We start from the raw sequence: 18,076 nt of genomic DNA on the forward strand, positions 1-18,076 counted from the left end.
TAGCAAAAACATCAGAGTCCTTGCAAATAATCTATAGAAGAATGATAAAATTCAAGGCGAAATGTAACTGACAGTACGTATGAAGGGACTTACCAACTCCGTACTTCTTGGTTTTTGTTGGGATCCACATTTTTTTATAGAAAAACGAAAATTTACATTATAAAACACATAAAAACACTGACGTTTACTTCAAATCGATAGTAGACTCATTCACTACGCGGACATTGTTTAGGATGTTTAGATTGTTAAATATTTGGTTAGGGATGGGAACTGTCAAAGTAATAGGATAAGGCGAAGTTCAGAGTAGACTGTACGGAATCATAACATCCTTCGAACAATAGGTGACGCTTGATTCGTTGCGTAATGTTGGTTGCATACTCGGTAGACAGACAATAATTAAGTATTATTATCAAAAAAAAAAAATGTATTTATAATTATCCTAATCCATATATGCAGTTATTAGAAGAATATGTATTGTGCCTGGTATGTAAAAGCTTTGTGTTATTAAGTAGTCATCTTTATCGTTTTTACAAAAATTCCCTATCATATTCAATCGACCATGGCACCATGCATGGTACCTCGGGCAGGTACCAATCCAACAAAATGGGTTTTTTCTTATTCAATCAATTATTGGATTTTGAATATAATATTTATCAAGAAATTTTGGATATAAAAGTACACGAAATAAAAAATAAAAATATATTAGCAAGAGGTTTACCATCGGAAAATGTATCTAAAAATGTTCATATTTTTTTTCTTAATGTGCCATAACCAATAGGTAACAGTAGGAAATGTAAAAGGATAAAATTCCAAAAACTTAATTTTTGGAAAATTAAAATAAACGTTTTATCTCTTTAACTATTTTTAACAGCATAAAACTCTTAATTACTTTTTTGTAGTATGGGGTAAGCAGAAGATATTTAGTAACAATTAGGTTTTGTATGTACACATTTATTGAGTAATTACTATTTTACTTATTGGAATGTTATTCTTTTAGAAGTCAAGTAAAAATCAACGCTATTTTGTTACTACAAACTTATTTGTTTACATTTAAATGCTGTTATACAGTTTATTCATCGTCAATTAAATCACTAATAAGACTTTCATCATTCCCCTCCATTGGAAACGATTGGTCCCAACTTAGGATCTGTTCGTAGAAATGTTTATGTTCCTCTGGTATGTAATGCATAATCTTTCTGACATCAATGAGTTTGCTTTAGCTTTCACTGGCAACATTGAGTGATAGACTTATCTGTGGGAAGCTCCACTCTTCCTATTTTATACAACTTGAAAGTTCCAACCACGAAAGAATCAATAAATGGATCGTCGACATATCCATATTGCTCCCTGGTCTACTGGAAGTGCTTGAATTTACTGATGTTAAAATCTTGTGTCTTGTTTAAAATCAAGAATATTTGCATGTTCGAATGGTACCTACTACTAGAAATTTTGGAGCTTTTACTTTAGCTTCTTGAATGATGTTATTGCATTGTTCTGGTGTAAAAATACGGTCATGTTTACGAATAGCACGTTTTGCTGTGGCAAAGTCGCGATCACTGGGTAAGAAACTGTGACCGCGAACTGGGAAATAATGGTGAATTGTGTTAAATCTTCCTGTCATTGTTAGTACTAAAAACATGTAACTCTTTTACTTCAGGGGGTTTTTATCTCTAATGTATTTAGATACCATCGTACAAACCTTGTTAGGCCCCTTTTTATCTGAACCCTCATGATAGGTATAAAATACTACTTGATTAGTTGTTAGGTTATGGACACTAAAGACATACAACCATAGTTTACGCAGGTAAAACATTTCCTGCACGGGTAATGCAGGCAACTGTACATTTTATATTAAGTCAAAACTAATTACCATAATGTCTGTTCTGTTATTGCACATTTCTGGAACACATTTTATTTTAGAGTAAAATTTTTTAGCTCTTAGTTTATGTATAACAATATCAGCCGCAGCTGATAACTTTGCATTTTGGTTAAGAGAAGATTTCATTTACACAGAGAGTTCTTCGCAGACTAAACAGACGTCAACTTGAGGCCTGTCGAATTTAAAATCAAAGTTTTCCTTATAGTAATTTAGAAAGAACTCATACTTGACATCATTTGACGAAATTTAAGGATATTTGTCTAAAAACATATTTTTTTTACGTCTAAGGTTGCATCTAAATATAAAACTGTCTTTGATGAATAATGAGATGTTTTCTTTGGGTATGATTCAATATGATCTTGGATTTTTTTAACAATATCGTTCGATTTTCTGGGGTGGTTTTCATGAAACCCCTTTTTATCATATGGAAGCTCGCCTTTATTTTTTAAGTTAGTAAGACGTTGTAAGACGCCTCTTTGAAGGAGTCACACCAGAAAAATGGAATAGTGCCATTATGATAATATTGCACAAAAAAGGAGATGTAACAGAAATTGGAAACTACAGACTTATCAGCTTGTTATCTCATTTATATAAGCTCTTTATGAGAATAATTACTAACAGACTGGAACCTAAGCTGGATTTTCACCAATCATTAGAGCAGGCCAGATTTAGGAGTGGCTTTGGAACGAATGACCACCTACAAGTAATAAAATCCTTAATAGAGAAAGTTACAGAATACAACAAGCCATTGATATTAATATTTGTAGACTTTGAGAAAGCGATTGACTCAGTCCAGCATAGCTTCATAAGAGCTCTTACAGAGTGCAGTATTGATCATAGGTACACAACTCTTCTTCGGAATATATATAATAGCGCAACAGCTGCAGTTAGAATGTATTCTGGCAACACAAATACATTTCCCTTCGAGAGGGGTATTAGGCAAGGAGATACCATCTCTCCCAAGCTATTCACCGCTTTGTTGCAGAGTGCATGAGAAACAATAATTGGGAGAATATTGGAGTCAACATAAATTGAGAGTTTATGAACAACTTGAGATTTGCAGACGACATAGTCCTTATTGCAGACCATGTAGATCATGCCTGCCAGCTTCTTCAAGACCTTCAGAGCTCGTGTACACGAATTGGACTTAAAATTAATTTCTCCAAAACACAATATATTGTTACGAACATACTTTTGGCATGGCCCAGGTAACGGTTGCATTGCATCTCTAATACTCTCGAAACTTCGCGGCGTATCGAGTGCGAGAGAGAATAACCGGTCACGTAGGCGAATTAGAGGTGGGACAACGCCAGAATATTCTCGAACCTAGTAACTGTAGTATATATAGGTAACAATGTTAGAAGTAGAAGTTAGTTGATAAGAGAGTACCGAACTGTAAAGTTATAAATAAATATATGTATATAAATTCGAACCGCTCGTTTTATTTAATCTCGCTACAGTGGTGTTACGGTGTGAGTAAAAGAAATAAATTCAGCAGTGACTTTTGAAAAAGACTTTTGAACTTTTGAAAAGTATTGTTCGTCGGGAACATCCGCGTAGTTCGGTAGTGATCTTTGTACGAAAAGAACATTTAAAAAGTACGTGTGTGCCTGACCAAAGATGCTGCTAGTACAACTTTCAGTAAAACAGTTGCGTGAGCAACTGGAAGAACGCGATGAAGACTGCAGCGGGTCCAAGAAGATACTCCAAGAACGACTAAAAACTGTTCTTAACAAGAATGGAGATGACCCAGAGACATTCCATTTTCAGTCAGCAGAAGAAGCAGTTTTAATGAAGATAGAAGAAACTTCTAAAAAAAATGATGATAAATTCGAGAATGTTTCCAAAAGATTCGATGAAACGTCTCAAATGATCGAAGAAACTTCTCAAATTATTAAAGAAACAGCCAGACAAAACGACGAGAAATTCGAAAATATGTCTAGAAGATTCGACGAAGTATGTAATCAAAACAATGAGAAATTTGAAGAACAAATCTCAAGAACATTTGATAAGATACAGAAAAATGTTAACGATAAGATAGAAGACGTAGAAGAGAAGATCAAACAATTAGAGACCATGATAACTAACACAAAAGTGCTATCACCAGTTAATACAATAGCCTTAGATCCGGTAGTGAAAGAAGAATCACCCAGAGACGAAATGACACATCATATGAGATTCAAATTGCCACCATTTGATGGAAAGTCCTCTTGGTCCATATACCTTAGACAATTTGAAGCTATTGCGACAGCCAATCATTGGACAGAACAAGAAAAAGCTGTTTCCTTGACTGCTGCTTTACGAGGTGATGCTGCGGATATCATAAGATCAATTCCTAAGGGTCAAGAAAAATGTTACCAGACCTTGTTCACTTGACTAGACAAACGTTATGGAGATGCCCATCTACAACAAGTCTACAAAGTACAAATAAGAAGTAGAATCCAACGAGCAAGTGAGAGTTTGCAAGAATTTGAAGAAAATATTGCTCGTATAGCGCTGTTGGCCTATCCAGAGGCACCAGACAACATTTTGGAAGAAATCGCTGTAGATGCCTTCGTCAATGGGTTAAGAGACATTGAACTACAGAAAGCTTTACGACTAGCAAGACCGAAAGTTTTAGATGAAGCGCTCGCTATTGCCTTAGAACATGAAACAGCTAGTCAAGCTTCACGGAGCTATCGAGTACGAACCTCTGAAGAGAGCGACGAACAAAACCAGAAACGTCTGGAGGAAATCGTACGGAAAGTAGTTCCTGACATGATGCCGAAGAGACGTAAACCCAGATGTTGGAATGGTAACGACGTAGGTCACATTCGTCGTAAATTGCAAGAAAATAATACAACAGTCAGAAAGCTAGAACAAATCGAACACAGGGCTGGAAAAAGTTATTCAAATGCTGATGCTCAGTCAAGACGGCCATACAGTGCAAATCGTAATCATTGTCTTGAATTAGAAGAACGACTTTGCGCCGTGAGACGAACCACCGTCATTAATGATCAATGGCAGCCTCAACAGCTACAAGACGCTCAAGCAGATGATCCATGTATAAAAAGAGTATTGGATTGGATGCGTCGAAGTGAAAGACCTTCTTGGCAAGACATTAGTGCATGTAGTCCAGAAGTCAAGTGTTACTGGAGCCAATGGAATTGTCTAGTGCTGAAAGATGATCTTCTGTATAGAACCTTTGAGAACGATGATGGTACAGAAACTAAGCTTCAGTTGATTGTACCTAAAAGTAAAGTGTCAGAAGTATTGCGTCAGTTGCATGGCGGTGCATCAGGTGGACACTTTGGTATCACGAAGACTCTGCAAAAGGTTCGAGAACGGTTTTATTGGGTGAACTGTAAAGTTGATGTAAGAAGATGGTGCCGGAAATGTGAACTGTGTGCAACCAGTAATGGTCCAGCTGGTAAAAAGAGGGCACCCATGAGACAGTACAATGTTGGTAGTCCTATGGAAAAAGTAGCAATCGACATTGCAGGTCCACTTCCAGAGACAAATGATGGAAATAAATATATCCTGGTAGCCATGGATTATTTTACGAAATGGACTGAGGCCTATGCGATACCAAATCAAGAAGCTGCTACCGTTGCAGAGGTACTTGTTAAAGAATTCTTTAGCCGATTTGGTGTTCCTTTGGAGATCCACTCCGACCAAGGGCGAAACTTCGAGTCAACCCTTTTCCAAAACGTTTGTAAATTGATTGGTGTCAATAAGACCAGAACGACACCCCTGCATCCTCAATCAGATGGAATGGTCGAGAGAATGAACCGAATAATGGATAAACACCTGTCCAAAGTTGTATCAGAACATCAAAGAGATTGGGACCAGCACATTCATTTATTCCTAATGGCCTACCGCTCGGCCGTGAATGAAACTACAGGCCAGACTCCAACCTGCCTGATGTTAGGTCGTGAAGTTCGTTTACCCTGCGACCTAGAGTTTGGCTGCAGACCTTCCGAAGAACATGTTGCCAGCGAAGATTATGTCGACCGCCTGAAGTTAAGAATGAACAACATTCATGAACTTGCCCGACAACACATCCAGATAGCCAGTGACAGAATGGAAGATCAATATGATTCTCGATGCAAGAGTGAAAGCTATGAAGTAGGTGATCTTGTTTGGCTTTATAATCCACAACGTCGTTGAGGCTTGTCTCCCAAACTGCAAAGACAATGGGAAGGTCCGTATGAAATTAAAAAGAGAATAAATGACGTAATATACCGAATTAAGAAGTTGCCGAAAGGTAAACCAAAAGTACTTTACATAAATCGTCTTGCACCTTATGCTGGCTCAAATGAAACAGAAGAAGCCTGAACCCTTCAATATGAGATCAAAGATGACCAGCAACCAAGCTTTAATGAATTTGTGTCAAATTACGCAGAGAGAAAGAGTGCTAGATTCGGCGTGAACACAGAAGTTCAGCAGGATCTTTTTAGTGTTCCGCATAACGTCTCTCTAGCCCACTATGTTGCCCAATATCTTGAGATGACTACAGGAATCTCATCCGTATTTTATAAGAAATTCGGTCGTTTGGATGAGTTAAAAAAACCAGCAGCCTAAAGTTGGAAGAGTACTGAGAATAGAAGATGGTTCTCGATCTTTGCTGTATATGGTGACCAGGAAGTCGTATACAGACAGGGCAAGCTACGAGGATATATGGCATGCTCTAACTAATTTAAAGAAAATTGTGTGCAATTACGACATCAAGAATTTGGCCTTACCCAAGATAGGCCATGCACTAGATAATCTAGACTGGAAGATTGTCAGAAGCATGCTTGAAGCGATCTTTCGAGAAACCGGCGTTCGAATTACTGTGTGTTGCATTAACCCGATGAGATCGTATCGTTCAAAGTCAGTAGACTGTTATTTCTTTCTAAAGGGTTCATGCAGAGCTGGAGAGTCCTGTAGATTCCGCACATCCTGGGCATAATATAGAGTTTCTGATCGGGACGCTCAGATCTAAGAGGGGAGCAGTGTTACGAACATGCATTCAGCGTGGCCCTTGTAACGGTTGCATCTCGAAAGCGACTAGAGGTTTCCGGCGATATCGAGTGCGAGAGAGAACAACCCGTCACGTAGGCGAATTAGAGGTGGGACTACTTTAGATTATTCTAGAATAATACTTTTGGTATATATATGTAACGATGTTATGAGTTAATTTAGTTGATAAGGTATAGACGAACTGTAAACTTATAAATAAATATATTTATATAAATTCGAACCGCTCGTTTTATTTAATTTCGCTACAATATGATTGATAGGGACCTCAGAGAAAATAACTGGAGAAATAGAGTGCTCTGGAGGACGAAAACAGCGACCTAATAATGGGAAAAGCAGAAGAAGGAGCAGAAGGTTATATCGATGATTCTGAGGATTTTTATGAGAAATTCTTCTTCTTTTTATATAGCCATGACTCTGTTTCTCAATGTGCCTCCAGTAAGTTTTCGTTCCTTCGCTTACGTGGTCTTCCTACTGATCGTCTTCCTATTGGGGAACCGTGTCTTGTCGTCTTTATTACTCTATTTTTATGTCATTCGGCTTATATGATCATTCCATTCTTCTCTTCTATTTCTTACCCAGTCCTTAATGTTCTCCATCTTGCATCTACGTCTTATATTTATACTTCTATCTCATCAAAAAGATGTCGCATCATCTGTTTTCATCTCTGCTGTTTCTAACATTCTGTTTGTACTCTCTGTGTCAGGTCGTGTTTCTAGAGATTAGAGAAAAAACATATTCACTATTCCATTAATGTGAACTGAACAGCAGTTCATCGTCGTTTTTTTATTGTAGTATAAATTGGTTTTATTCATAGTTTTAAGCATTATTTCTGAAGGTGTAAAATTGACACAACCTTTTTGAAGATAAACTGATTGGGATCAATGTATACTGTGATTTAAAGTATCTTACCAAGTCAGCGATTCCGGCACTTCGGCTTTATTAAATTTAATTTTGAAGATTGTCTTCCACAACTTGTATTTGAATGAGGTAGTGTTAATACAGACAGACAATGCAGTCACTAAATTAAGCAAATAGAGGATTGCCCTCAAAATGTTTTATTTGGCCCACTTTAAAATATAATTCATCCAGAAAATAGCAGGCAAACGTATTTCAGGATGAAGAAAGACTTCATGGGTGAAGAACTTGCAAGATTGTTATGTGTAACCCTTTAACGACCCATCAGAAACGATGGGCGCCAATGTGTAACCATTGAACGACCCATCAGAAACGGTGGGTGCCAATTAATGGGTAACAATATAACTACCTCCGAAAGTTGGGAGCCAATGTAGAACAATAAAACTCACAACTTTCTTTGGTAGTTATATTGTTACCCATTGGCACTCACCGTTTCTGATGGGTCATTCAACGGTTACACATTGGCGCCCACCATATCTGATGGGTCGTTCAAAGGTTACACATAGCCACGTACCAAGTCACCTAGGGCTCGATAACACGAAAAGAGTCACACTAGAGCTCAATCTTTTTGATAATATAGGCATCTGGGATCAGTGAATTTCGAAAGGAGGGATTTTGAACTCTTAGAGGGAGTTTGGACGTATGGCTAAATCTGGACATAGAAAATAAAAAAATAGTTTTTTCTTTGTTCTCAAAATAATTTTATTCACATTTTTTGTACATTTAATATACCTGTTTATACCGTCAATTCCTTTGCTTTAATCAAAATTAAACATATCCTATACCCACTAATGATTTAAAATTAAGGTAATTCTTAAAAAATCAAATATAAATCAAACAAAAAAATTGCTGCATTAAATTTATCTTGTACAAATATTGATCTTATCGAATTTCTATTAAAGAACACACCTAGAGAGATGTACATAAAATCTCCTGACACACCTTAATTTCAACAAAAGCAAAGTGAGTCACAATGTATAAATTAAACAATTAAAATTAATGTTCCTCAATATCACTTATTATGTTAACTTACTAGCTAAACATTCACAGTTACTGTTTATTCTAAGGTAAATAATCGTTAAAATGCATTTGTAGAGAAAGGGATAGAAAAACTATTAAAACAAGTAATATTTAGCCAAACTTTTAATTTCTGATGTTACTGACAGTAAAATTGTTACATAACATCATCCATTTTAAGATGCATAAATTACTATTGACTTATTTGGAACTAATAGCAGTGTTGTTAGACACTTCCTCTCCTTTAGTCGCTTTAGTCGACACGTTTAATCGCTATAAGCATTCAGAAAATATCTTTTAAGAAGATAAAAGGAAATATGCTTAGGAAAGAAGCTTAAAACTTACATTGCAATGACGCCAGGAGATCTTTTGACGAGAATACAAGCGAAATATGTTGAAAATAAACTGATTACGTTTCGAGAAAACTTTATGAGATGTAAAGTATTCTGAAGCTGTAACATATTAAGCGTTGTTTTGTAATTTAGAATTGCCTTGGAATTGCAGCTAAACCAAAACAGTTCAGCAGATTATAAGTGCATCAGCATCAGATTAATGTATACATCAAGAAGATACAACAGATATATGAATTCATCCATTTCGTAGTATAAACCAAAGGAAGATACTTTAGCTGATTAAAAACATATAAAACGAAATTTTGCAGATAATACCAATTTTTCAGATCACTATGACTTGGTCCTATAGTCGGTTACATAGTTGTGCAGTCTGCTTACAATAAACCAGGAAACCAGAGGACAATAAAACATTTATAGATATCAAGTAATGCTGTAAACGGTATCTACTATCCAAAGTATTTGAATAATCGTCAGCTATGTAGCATAAAGCGAACGCGAGATGTTAACGTGGAAACATTTTGAGCTGAGTGAAGTTAGGATAGGAGCCATATCTTAGATATGCTATAATCTGCCTTAACTAATGTTCATCGTCATCAAATTTGGCTCGACAACCCTTTGAACTGCTCTAAGATTCGTCGCCATTCTGTTCGGTTTCTGACGACCTTTTGCCATCTTCTGATCTTTAGTATCCCTAAGTCGGTCTCAACTCCACCTAACCACCTAATTCGCGATCGACCTCTGCTTCTTTTCCTATAGCAGTTTCTATCGTTAACTTTTTAGCAATATATCATCATTTTTTTTTCACTAATGTTATATTATGAATAATTAATGTCCGTCAGCTCTTGTCGCTATCATATGTCTTTCGACGCCAATTTATTTAAGCTTTGAATGAAATTACTCATCTGCAGTTACACTTAATAAAATAAATTGATTATTTCATTTTCTTTGTAAATAAAAACGATAAAACTCCATATAAAACTGTATATAAAAATATGCAAAACATATTTTAACCATTTTACTAATATACAGACGATTTATAAATTGTAGATTTTTCTTGCAAAATAGGTTCGAATAAGTTCATTGTTTAGTGCATTAATTCAATGGGTTCAATAGTGCTAAGCTTAGGTTATTTTAACCTTACACTTTCCTTAACAGCTTAATATTTTAATTACAGTATAATAAATTAAGTTTTTTGAACTTATCAAGAAGTGGTTCAGCGTTTCCAGATTGATAAATAATTTCTACAATATTCATAGAATATAACGCTTTTAAAAAAGTCAGTGAATTTTTGAATGAGTACACTTCTATATCTATCTCTGTTGTCCATCATCTTGAGGGCACCAACGAATATTCTAATTTGTTGCCAATAGTTGAACTACAGGGAAATTTAGAGTAAACTAGTTATTGTTTCAGAAAACAGGGAACTAGTAATAAGAACAAAAGTACTACTGGATACAAATTTCGTCAATATATCCTTACGTCCATAAAAATTAAACCACTTCACAATTTTGTTAAATTACAAAGTTAGTAGATTATGACGTATAATTGGATATTATATTTTTAATATAATTAAAGTTTTATAAATAAACCACTCTAAAAGTTTATTATATAATGTGTATTACACGCGGAGCCTTTCGATGTGCATGCGAACTATAAAGTGAAACCTAATGCTATCATCGTCAACCAAGAATAGAGAAAAAACATCGTACAATCAAATGTGAGGAAATTTCGTTGCATAAATATTGTTAAGGAACCATTACCTTAATGCAGTTTAAGTGCAACAGTTCCGCGAGGCTCCAAGAAACAGTATTAAATCTGGTTGATGTGGTTCTGAAAATATTTTTTGTGGCACTTTTTATAATAACTATGATATTAATGAGAATAAATCATAATTTTAATTCAAACTACTTTATATTTGACGTATCGATTAATACATTTAGATAAACTATTGCATAAAGTATTTTTAATTATTAATATTGTGGGTTTATTCCCATTACATACAGTAGTTAATTTAACGAGGTCTATGCCTATTCGTGTTCAAGCTGTTATTCGAGTAAAAGGAGGCTACACCAATTTTTAATGTTTGTTTTTGTATTTAATATCACACTACTTTTTTAAAATTTGTTTCTTTGAAAATAAATGCTACTTTAATCTATTCATTTAATTACATACTTGATACATTAACGTTGATAGTTTATAGTCATTGCATACATTAATTTTATAGATTTGCGTATAATTTCTAAAAAAAAATAAGAGTAACACTTAATATTGTGAAGCAGCTAAATTTCTATGCACGCAAGTGTAATATAAATATGATGTCTCAAAAATTGGGTAATATATAAATACTGAATCTATTCAAATGAATCTTAAAAAAATAAAATTAAATTGAACAGATCTTTTAAAATATGTCAAAAAAAGAAGAATATCCAGCAGATCTTAATCAATTCATAACAGAATGCACAAATTTCGAGTAGAAGTAAATTTATTTCGTTGCAAACCGTTCAGCGACAAATGGAACAATTGAAATTTGTTATAATGTAATACACATCAATTTGGGTCCATTAAAACTCCAGTAGTACTATTTAATGCATCGCCAAAGATTTGAAACTTAGAGATCAAAGGTTAATGATGTCATGTCATGTAATCTGTAATTTTATTGTCGCCTAATGAATAAATATGATGTGCTGTCAGATTGTAAAAATTATTTATCCATTTAATCTTTTTAGTTACTTGTATGTACATATAGGCCGAAAAATTCGTTTATATTAGCCAAAAATTCGATTCATAAATATTATAACATAATTAAAATCTTGTTCTTATAGATTTCTACCCTGTTGGTATTCATAGGTTGCTCTATTTGCAATAGGTGAACCTCTAAGCTATACACTTAAAAAAATGGTTAGTACCAGAGCGAGTAAGTAAATAGTACCTAAAGATATATAAAACTTAATAAAAAATTTTGGTCGACCAGTTTGTACCTTGATTACGTGGTACAAAAGACGCAAAAGATTAAAAATACTCTCTACAGCACTTAAGGCAATCACGTACTTCAGAATTCCACCTATTACGATAGAGTTTCTTATTTTTATATCTAAACATTACTTTAATACTCATAAACAACTTATAATACGTAACTCGCTGTTAGAACACCAAGTTGATAATATTCGAAGAATTGTAATGACTAAAAAAAATTATATCAATATTTTTTTTAAAGTTCAAACTGATTTAAAACTAATTATAAATACTTCAAATATTAATAAATTAATGGTATTGAAGACGAACGGCAAATTTTAGTGACAAATTATATTGGAAAATTGTCTATATTTACTACAAACATTGTAGATGTTGAAATACCCGAACAAATCAGATACGAAATTGGCACATACGTTTTCTGTGTAAATTTGAACAATTGATTATCACCATTTCCATAGGTCTACAAATTAACGTCGGCAAGCCCGATCCAAATATCCACTACTTTTTCAGAATTTTCTATTCGAGAATATTCAGAAACCTGTCAGCTTTTCTGCTTCTTCAAACTCTGTACTAAGTTGGTCTGATAAGTTGTCGTCCTTACCTAGAGACTTCAGCACCAATCGCCTGATATTTCCTTTACTTGGGTACTCATGTTAGCTGATGCCATCTAAAATTGCAAGTCATTCCAAGCAACAGTTGACAGTTTAGTTATTTGGAGCAGTTGGGGTGCGCTTGGTAAAAATCGAAAAACTATTACGCCGGCTCCACACATAGGGGCCAACGTTGGCCCCAATAGCGTTCGTCCAATGTGTGTACCGACAAAACTGTGTTGGAGCCAATGTTTGCGCCAACGTTTTAATGACTTGCTCCAACGTTAGGAGTTTTCCGTGGGCTGTCAGTTTTTTACACATCAAAGGGATTGGCGCCAATACTGGTGTTGCCGTTGTAGCCGACCACACATTGGCGCTACAGCAGCGTTCCAATCGGCGTATAATTATGCGATTTATGCATAATTTTCGTATCTTGCATAAAATTGCCTAATTTTGCATAATCTAGCAAAAGAAAAACCAATGATAAGCCACAGTTTTATACAGAATTCTTTTTAGAAAATAAAAGTTACTATATCAAAGAAAATTTCCGTTCCATGACGGCATTAAAAACAAATTTACAACATGTAAAAATCGATCTTCGGCCATCTGAGCCACCTCCGTTAAGTTGTTTAGGATTAACACTCCGATACATGACGATGGTCTATCAGAACGGGGTGTACGCTCAAAAGGCTATTAATTACATAAATAAATAACATGCATATCTGTTTTTTTCAGTACCTTTCAGGCACTCGAAAACAAAATGTACTTTGTATAATATTTTACAAAAATATATGCTTTTAAATTTTAAATATAGATCATTTTGTCCTAATAAACCAACGTCGTGTGGTCATGTAACTTTTAAAATATGTACTTCCATATTTCGGCTGTGGATTAAAGTCACGTTTGATGCTGGATATAGCCAAAATAGAAGGCTAAGAAATTTGGGAATTGAGTTAATAAAATAATAAATGGGATTCAGAACCTCGACGCCCTTTTTGTAGCAAAATATAATCATAAATATACACCCATTATCATGATAGTCACAGCCGCTGCAATTTCCACAATTTCCATGTCAGACACGTTGACGTTGGCTCTAGAGGGAACAGACTGATATCGCTCCAATACTCAACCCAATGTGTGGATGCCTCACCGAACGTGCAAACACAGTTGGCTCCCATGTGTGGAGCCGGCTTTACGCAGCCATATTCAATTGTTCCTAAAAGAAGTTTAACATCGACAAAATTTTTTTTGCGACTTGTAACTGTCCATATTATTATCTTCCATTTGTACCATGAAGAGACGGTCAGTCTCGTGTAATAAAAGTGTCCAATATGATCTAAGCGAAGAATGTTCAAACACTTGTCGACAAAGTGCATGATATCGTATATCGACAAAAGAACGTTTTGGTCACATTTGGCACTAGGCATTGAACTTGCGAAATATGAGTGCCATGTATGCTCATTGTAGATAACAAACACATTCGCATGACGCCTAGCGAAAAGAGCCTGGCGTGTTTTACGAAAGGTAAAAGGAGTTTGCATCGACAGGTTACAGTGGATGAAACATTAACTGTCATCAGTAGTAACAGCCAAATCCGCTTCTCCAAAACATATGATGCTCGATGTTTCGAGATGCGAAAGGAATTTTGTCAATTCACTATCTTGAGAAAGGTAAAACGGTAAATGGAAAATACGACTTTCAGATTCAGACCAGGCTTAAAGAAAAAAATATTTTTCCATCGGGACAACGCACTCGTCGACAAAAGTGTCTTGGCAATAGGGAAATTGAGGGATCTGCCGTATTTAGTGCTGAAACATCCATCACATCCCCAAGATTTAGTTCCCCCGGACTCCTAGCTATTCTCAAAATTGAAATCAACAATCAAGAAGCCAGTGCAGCTGTAGATAAGTACCTTTTAACACTTTCAGTTTTGGAATGAGCTAAATGAAATGTTTTAATATTAGAGAAGATCATGTTCAAAAAACTTTAAAGTCATAAATTGTCGTTTTAACTATAAATCCATGAACTTTTCAGACCACCAACGTAAAAATCGCCGATACTGAGGTAGTGGCAATATAAAATTCTTCCTGATTTATTTTAATTTATGATAGTACTCATTTAGTGTAGAATCGTAGTAGATATTTCTTTGGTATCATTATATATTGTATAGATAACTAAGTATGGAAATTTGGTCATTAGACACCTTTTCATACTGGTTCAAATTAGCTTAACAAGTGTTACTATGTTACTTGAGCATTAACTCTTTCTGCAGATAATCAAAAAATTGGCCGCCCATCCAAATACCAACAATTCAACTTTAATGTTTACACCACGTTTTCCTACCTACATATTTATTATCTGAATGGAAAAATATATGTATTTTCTATATCCTCTCCACGCAATATAATTACGCATTTTCATACTGCTTACATTTTACGTGAAGTTAATTATTTTTAATAAATTCGGTAAAGGATACATACACAAATACATAATAGACATTAAAATATGATTATCGTTATTGTGAGCTACTTGTTAGCGTCAGTTCGAGTCTTTAGGTTCATTCGCATTTGGAGCAATTCTTTGTTTATAACTTTGTCATCTTCATTCTGAAAAATAAATATACATTAATTGGTTACAAATATAAATATCAACACGGCTACAATATTACAAAAATACGAGTTTGAATTATATTACTAACAAATAAACATTCCAGACTGGGAGTATTAATTTGTAAAATCAGTGTAAAAGCACATTATGGAGAGGGTCCTTAGAAATGCGTGTAACGAGTTACTCGACCAGAACACCGATCAGAATGTTAAAATTTGACTAATGCAAGGTGTTATAATAGTAACTGTTAGGGTTGGTTTTTTTTTCTCCTCTCTAAGCCGTCTGCTATATAACTGTCATACTGCAGCCAATTGGTTTATTGCATATCTTCTACTAACTGTTATACAAGACCTCGGAACTTCGTCAGGCCTGGAATAGGCATATAAGCACTCCGAAAATACCCGATGGACCGAAAGAGGACATAGTCTTGATGGAATAGCAACAGTAAGTTCTGCAGAAGCTAGATCCTGCTTGAGCTCATTAATCCCTATTTAGAGCAAACAGAGTCCGTAGAGTCACTGATTACTGAGTCCTCTTCTAGGTCGTCATCTCTTTTTGTCTCTGTCTCTTGGGGTATCGTGTACGCAACAATGGTGTTACACCTCGGAATTGAGAGGCGGTGTCTTGTAATATACTGACTAAGCATGGCGTAGAGGTGAATGTGTATATTGTGTGTGTTTGTGTGTGTGTGTATGCGGATGCAAGCAGCTGTTTATATTTGAGTGTGTACGATGTTCAATCAAAAAATCTATAGTTAATGACACTGCTGCCTGCATTCCTACACCTTGGTTTTTATTTGATTTTACCTTTGTCACACCTGTCCTATATACTCATAGAATGTTATTAACCAATGGAGCACGCCATGTTCAGGGTGCGAACTTTTCCACCCAGTTTGTCCTGCGTGGTGCACTGGCGACCTCGGACTTACAGTCTCAAACCGACACGGTAAGTGTTGGTTAGTGTTATCTTTTATTCAGACTCACTTGCACTCGCTACTCTTTCATTATCACAATTTATTTAACCAATTCCGTCAAAAAAGGTTCCTCGAAAATCTGTTCGAGAAAACTTCATCATCACAGGTTACTAAGTTTCTGGTTCAAACGACAGGCTAGACAGACAAATATTTCAAACGTAGCATTATAAAATCCAAAATAAATCTGCAGTTGTGACTTGGAATTACATACGTCAATAAATATAAAAATAATTTGGCTTCTATTATATTACAATAATAAATTTTACACAATTGTATTGTACAATGGGGTTACTGCAAGACTGTTAGGGTGGACTTTTAATCGGGTTTCTCGGCTAACTTTAAACTCAGCCCGCTTTGACAACCACTTCTGTACGAGCGAAAATAATACTCCACCATAAACACTTTTCCTCCGTCGCCAGATCAATTGTCACTACCAACCACATATGGGCTGTGCGAAAACCAGTACTGTATATTTTGGCGAATACCGTGTTTCAGCCGTTAATAAAGTTTATTTAATTGTAGAATACCGTTCTAATAGCAAAAAGAATGTAAGGCTTACAAAATATAGTAGACAAAGTTAAAAATGCACGTGAAGCAATGGGACTGACGATAAACCTTCAAAAAACAAAAGTAATGGTGATGATAGCAAAACCGATGAAAATTGTCGCGTTGACCTAAATAACACTCAATTAGAACTTCTTCTTTTTATGTAGACGTGAGCCTGTCTGTTTTTCAATGTGCCTCCAGTAAGTTGTCGTTCTATCGTTTTCGTGGTCTTCCTACTGATTGTCTTCCTATTGGGGAACCGTCTCTTGCCATCTTTACTACTCTATTTGTTGTCATTCGGCTTATATGATCGTTCCATTCTACTTCTATTTCTTACCCAGTCTTTGACGTTCTCCACCTTGCATCTATCTCTGTCCCATAGTGTTTTAATATCAATTTTTCTAAGAATCTAATCTACTAATCATCTCTACTGGTTCTAAGATCCTTTTTGTCCTCTCTGTGTCAGGTCATGTTTCTGCCACGTATGTGTTCATTGGTCTGATGACTGTATTGTAAATTCTGCCTTTCATTTTTTAATATTTTTCTGAAGCTATTTTCTTGTGGCATTTTAAAGTAATTACTATTTAAATGCGAATAAGCCACAATTAAAGGTTAAAATAAGTTTATTGGCGTTTCAAATTCCAATTAGAAAATCGTTCTCAAAATACAAACATTGAAAAACAAATTTTGAAAAAAAAAAACAAAATTTGTTTAATTTACTAATGTTTGTATTTTAGAATGATTTCCGAATTGGAAATTGAAACGTCAATAAACTTACTTTAACCTTTAATTGTGGCTTATTCCAATTTAAATAGTAATTGTCTTTCATTTATATTCCGATATTTTTATTTCTCCATATTGTTTCATTCAGGAAACTTGCGGCTCTATTTGCTCTACCCACTTGATTTTCCACTTCAGTTTCGAGCTTTTTGTAGTTAGATAAGGTGATGCCTAGATATTTAAACTCCATCACTTGTTTTATTATCTGACCTTCCAGCTCCAATTTACATCTTAGTAAATTTGCTGTTATAAACATGCATTTCTGTTTTGGGAAAATTAACATGTTAAATTTTCTGGCGGTTATATTAAATTGGTGCAGCATACATTGTACATCATCTTCACTCATCATGACAGAGTAGTATTGCGTCGTCTGCATAGCAGATTATTTTAAGTTATTTTTCTCCCTTTTGGTATCTTTTTAGTTTTTAATTTTTATTAT

The 18,076-nt window shown here is 35.0% G+C and overlaps 2 protein-coding genes across 6 annotated transcripts in view; both read right to left on the reverse strand.

Annotated features, from left to right (window-relative positions):
- The window catches only part of spg (dedicator of cytokinesis spg), a 255,921-nt gene extending 255,637 nt beyond the window's left edge, over nt 1-284 (reverse strand). For both annotated transcript variants that reach the window (XM_072540448.1, XM_072540447.1), the window contains exon 1: nt 94-284. In XM_072540448.1, coding sequence (XP_072396549.1) covers nt 94-130 — 37 coding nt within the window. In that variant the 5' untranslated portion in view covers nt 131-284. The remainder of the gene's footprint in view (nt 1-93) is intronic.
- Nucleotides 285-8,481: 8,197 nt separating this feature from the next.
- Nucleotides 8,482-18,076, reverse strand: part of LOC140447662 (actin-associated protein FAM107A) — a 195,014-nt gene continuing 185,419 nt past the window's right edge. For all 4 annotated transcript variants that reach the window (XM_072540450.1, XM_072540452.1, XM_072540453.1 and 1 more), the window contains one exon: nt 8,482-15,337. In XM_072540450.1, coding sequence (XP_072396551.1) covers nt 15,257-15,337 — 81 coding nt within the window. In that variant the 3' untranslated portion in view covers nt 8,482-15,256. The remainder of the gene's footprint in view (nt 15,338-18,076) is intronic.

The sequence above is a fragment of the Diabrotica undecimpunctata genome, chromosome 8 (assembly GCF_040954645.1).
Source record: "Diabrotica undecimpunctata isolate CICGRU chromosome 8, icDiaUnde3, whole genome shotgun sequence".
NCBI lineage: Eukaryota > Metazoa > Arthropoda > Insecta > Coleoptera > Chrysomelidae > Diabrotica > Diabrotica undecimpunctata.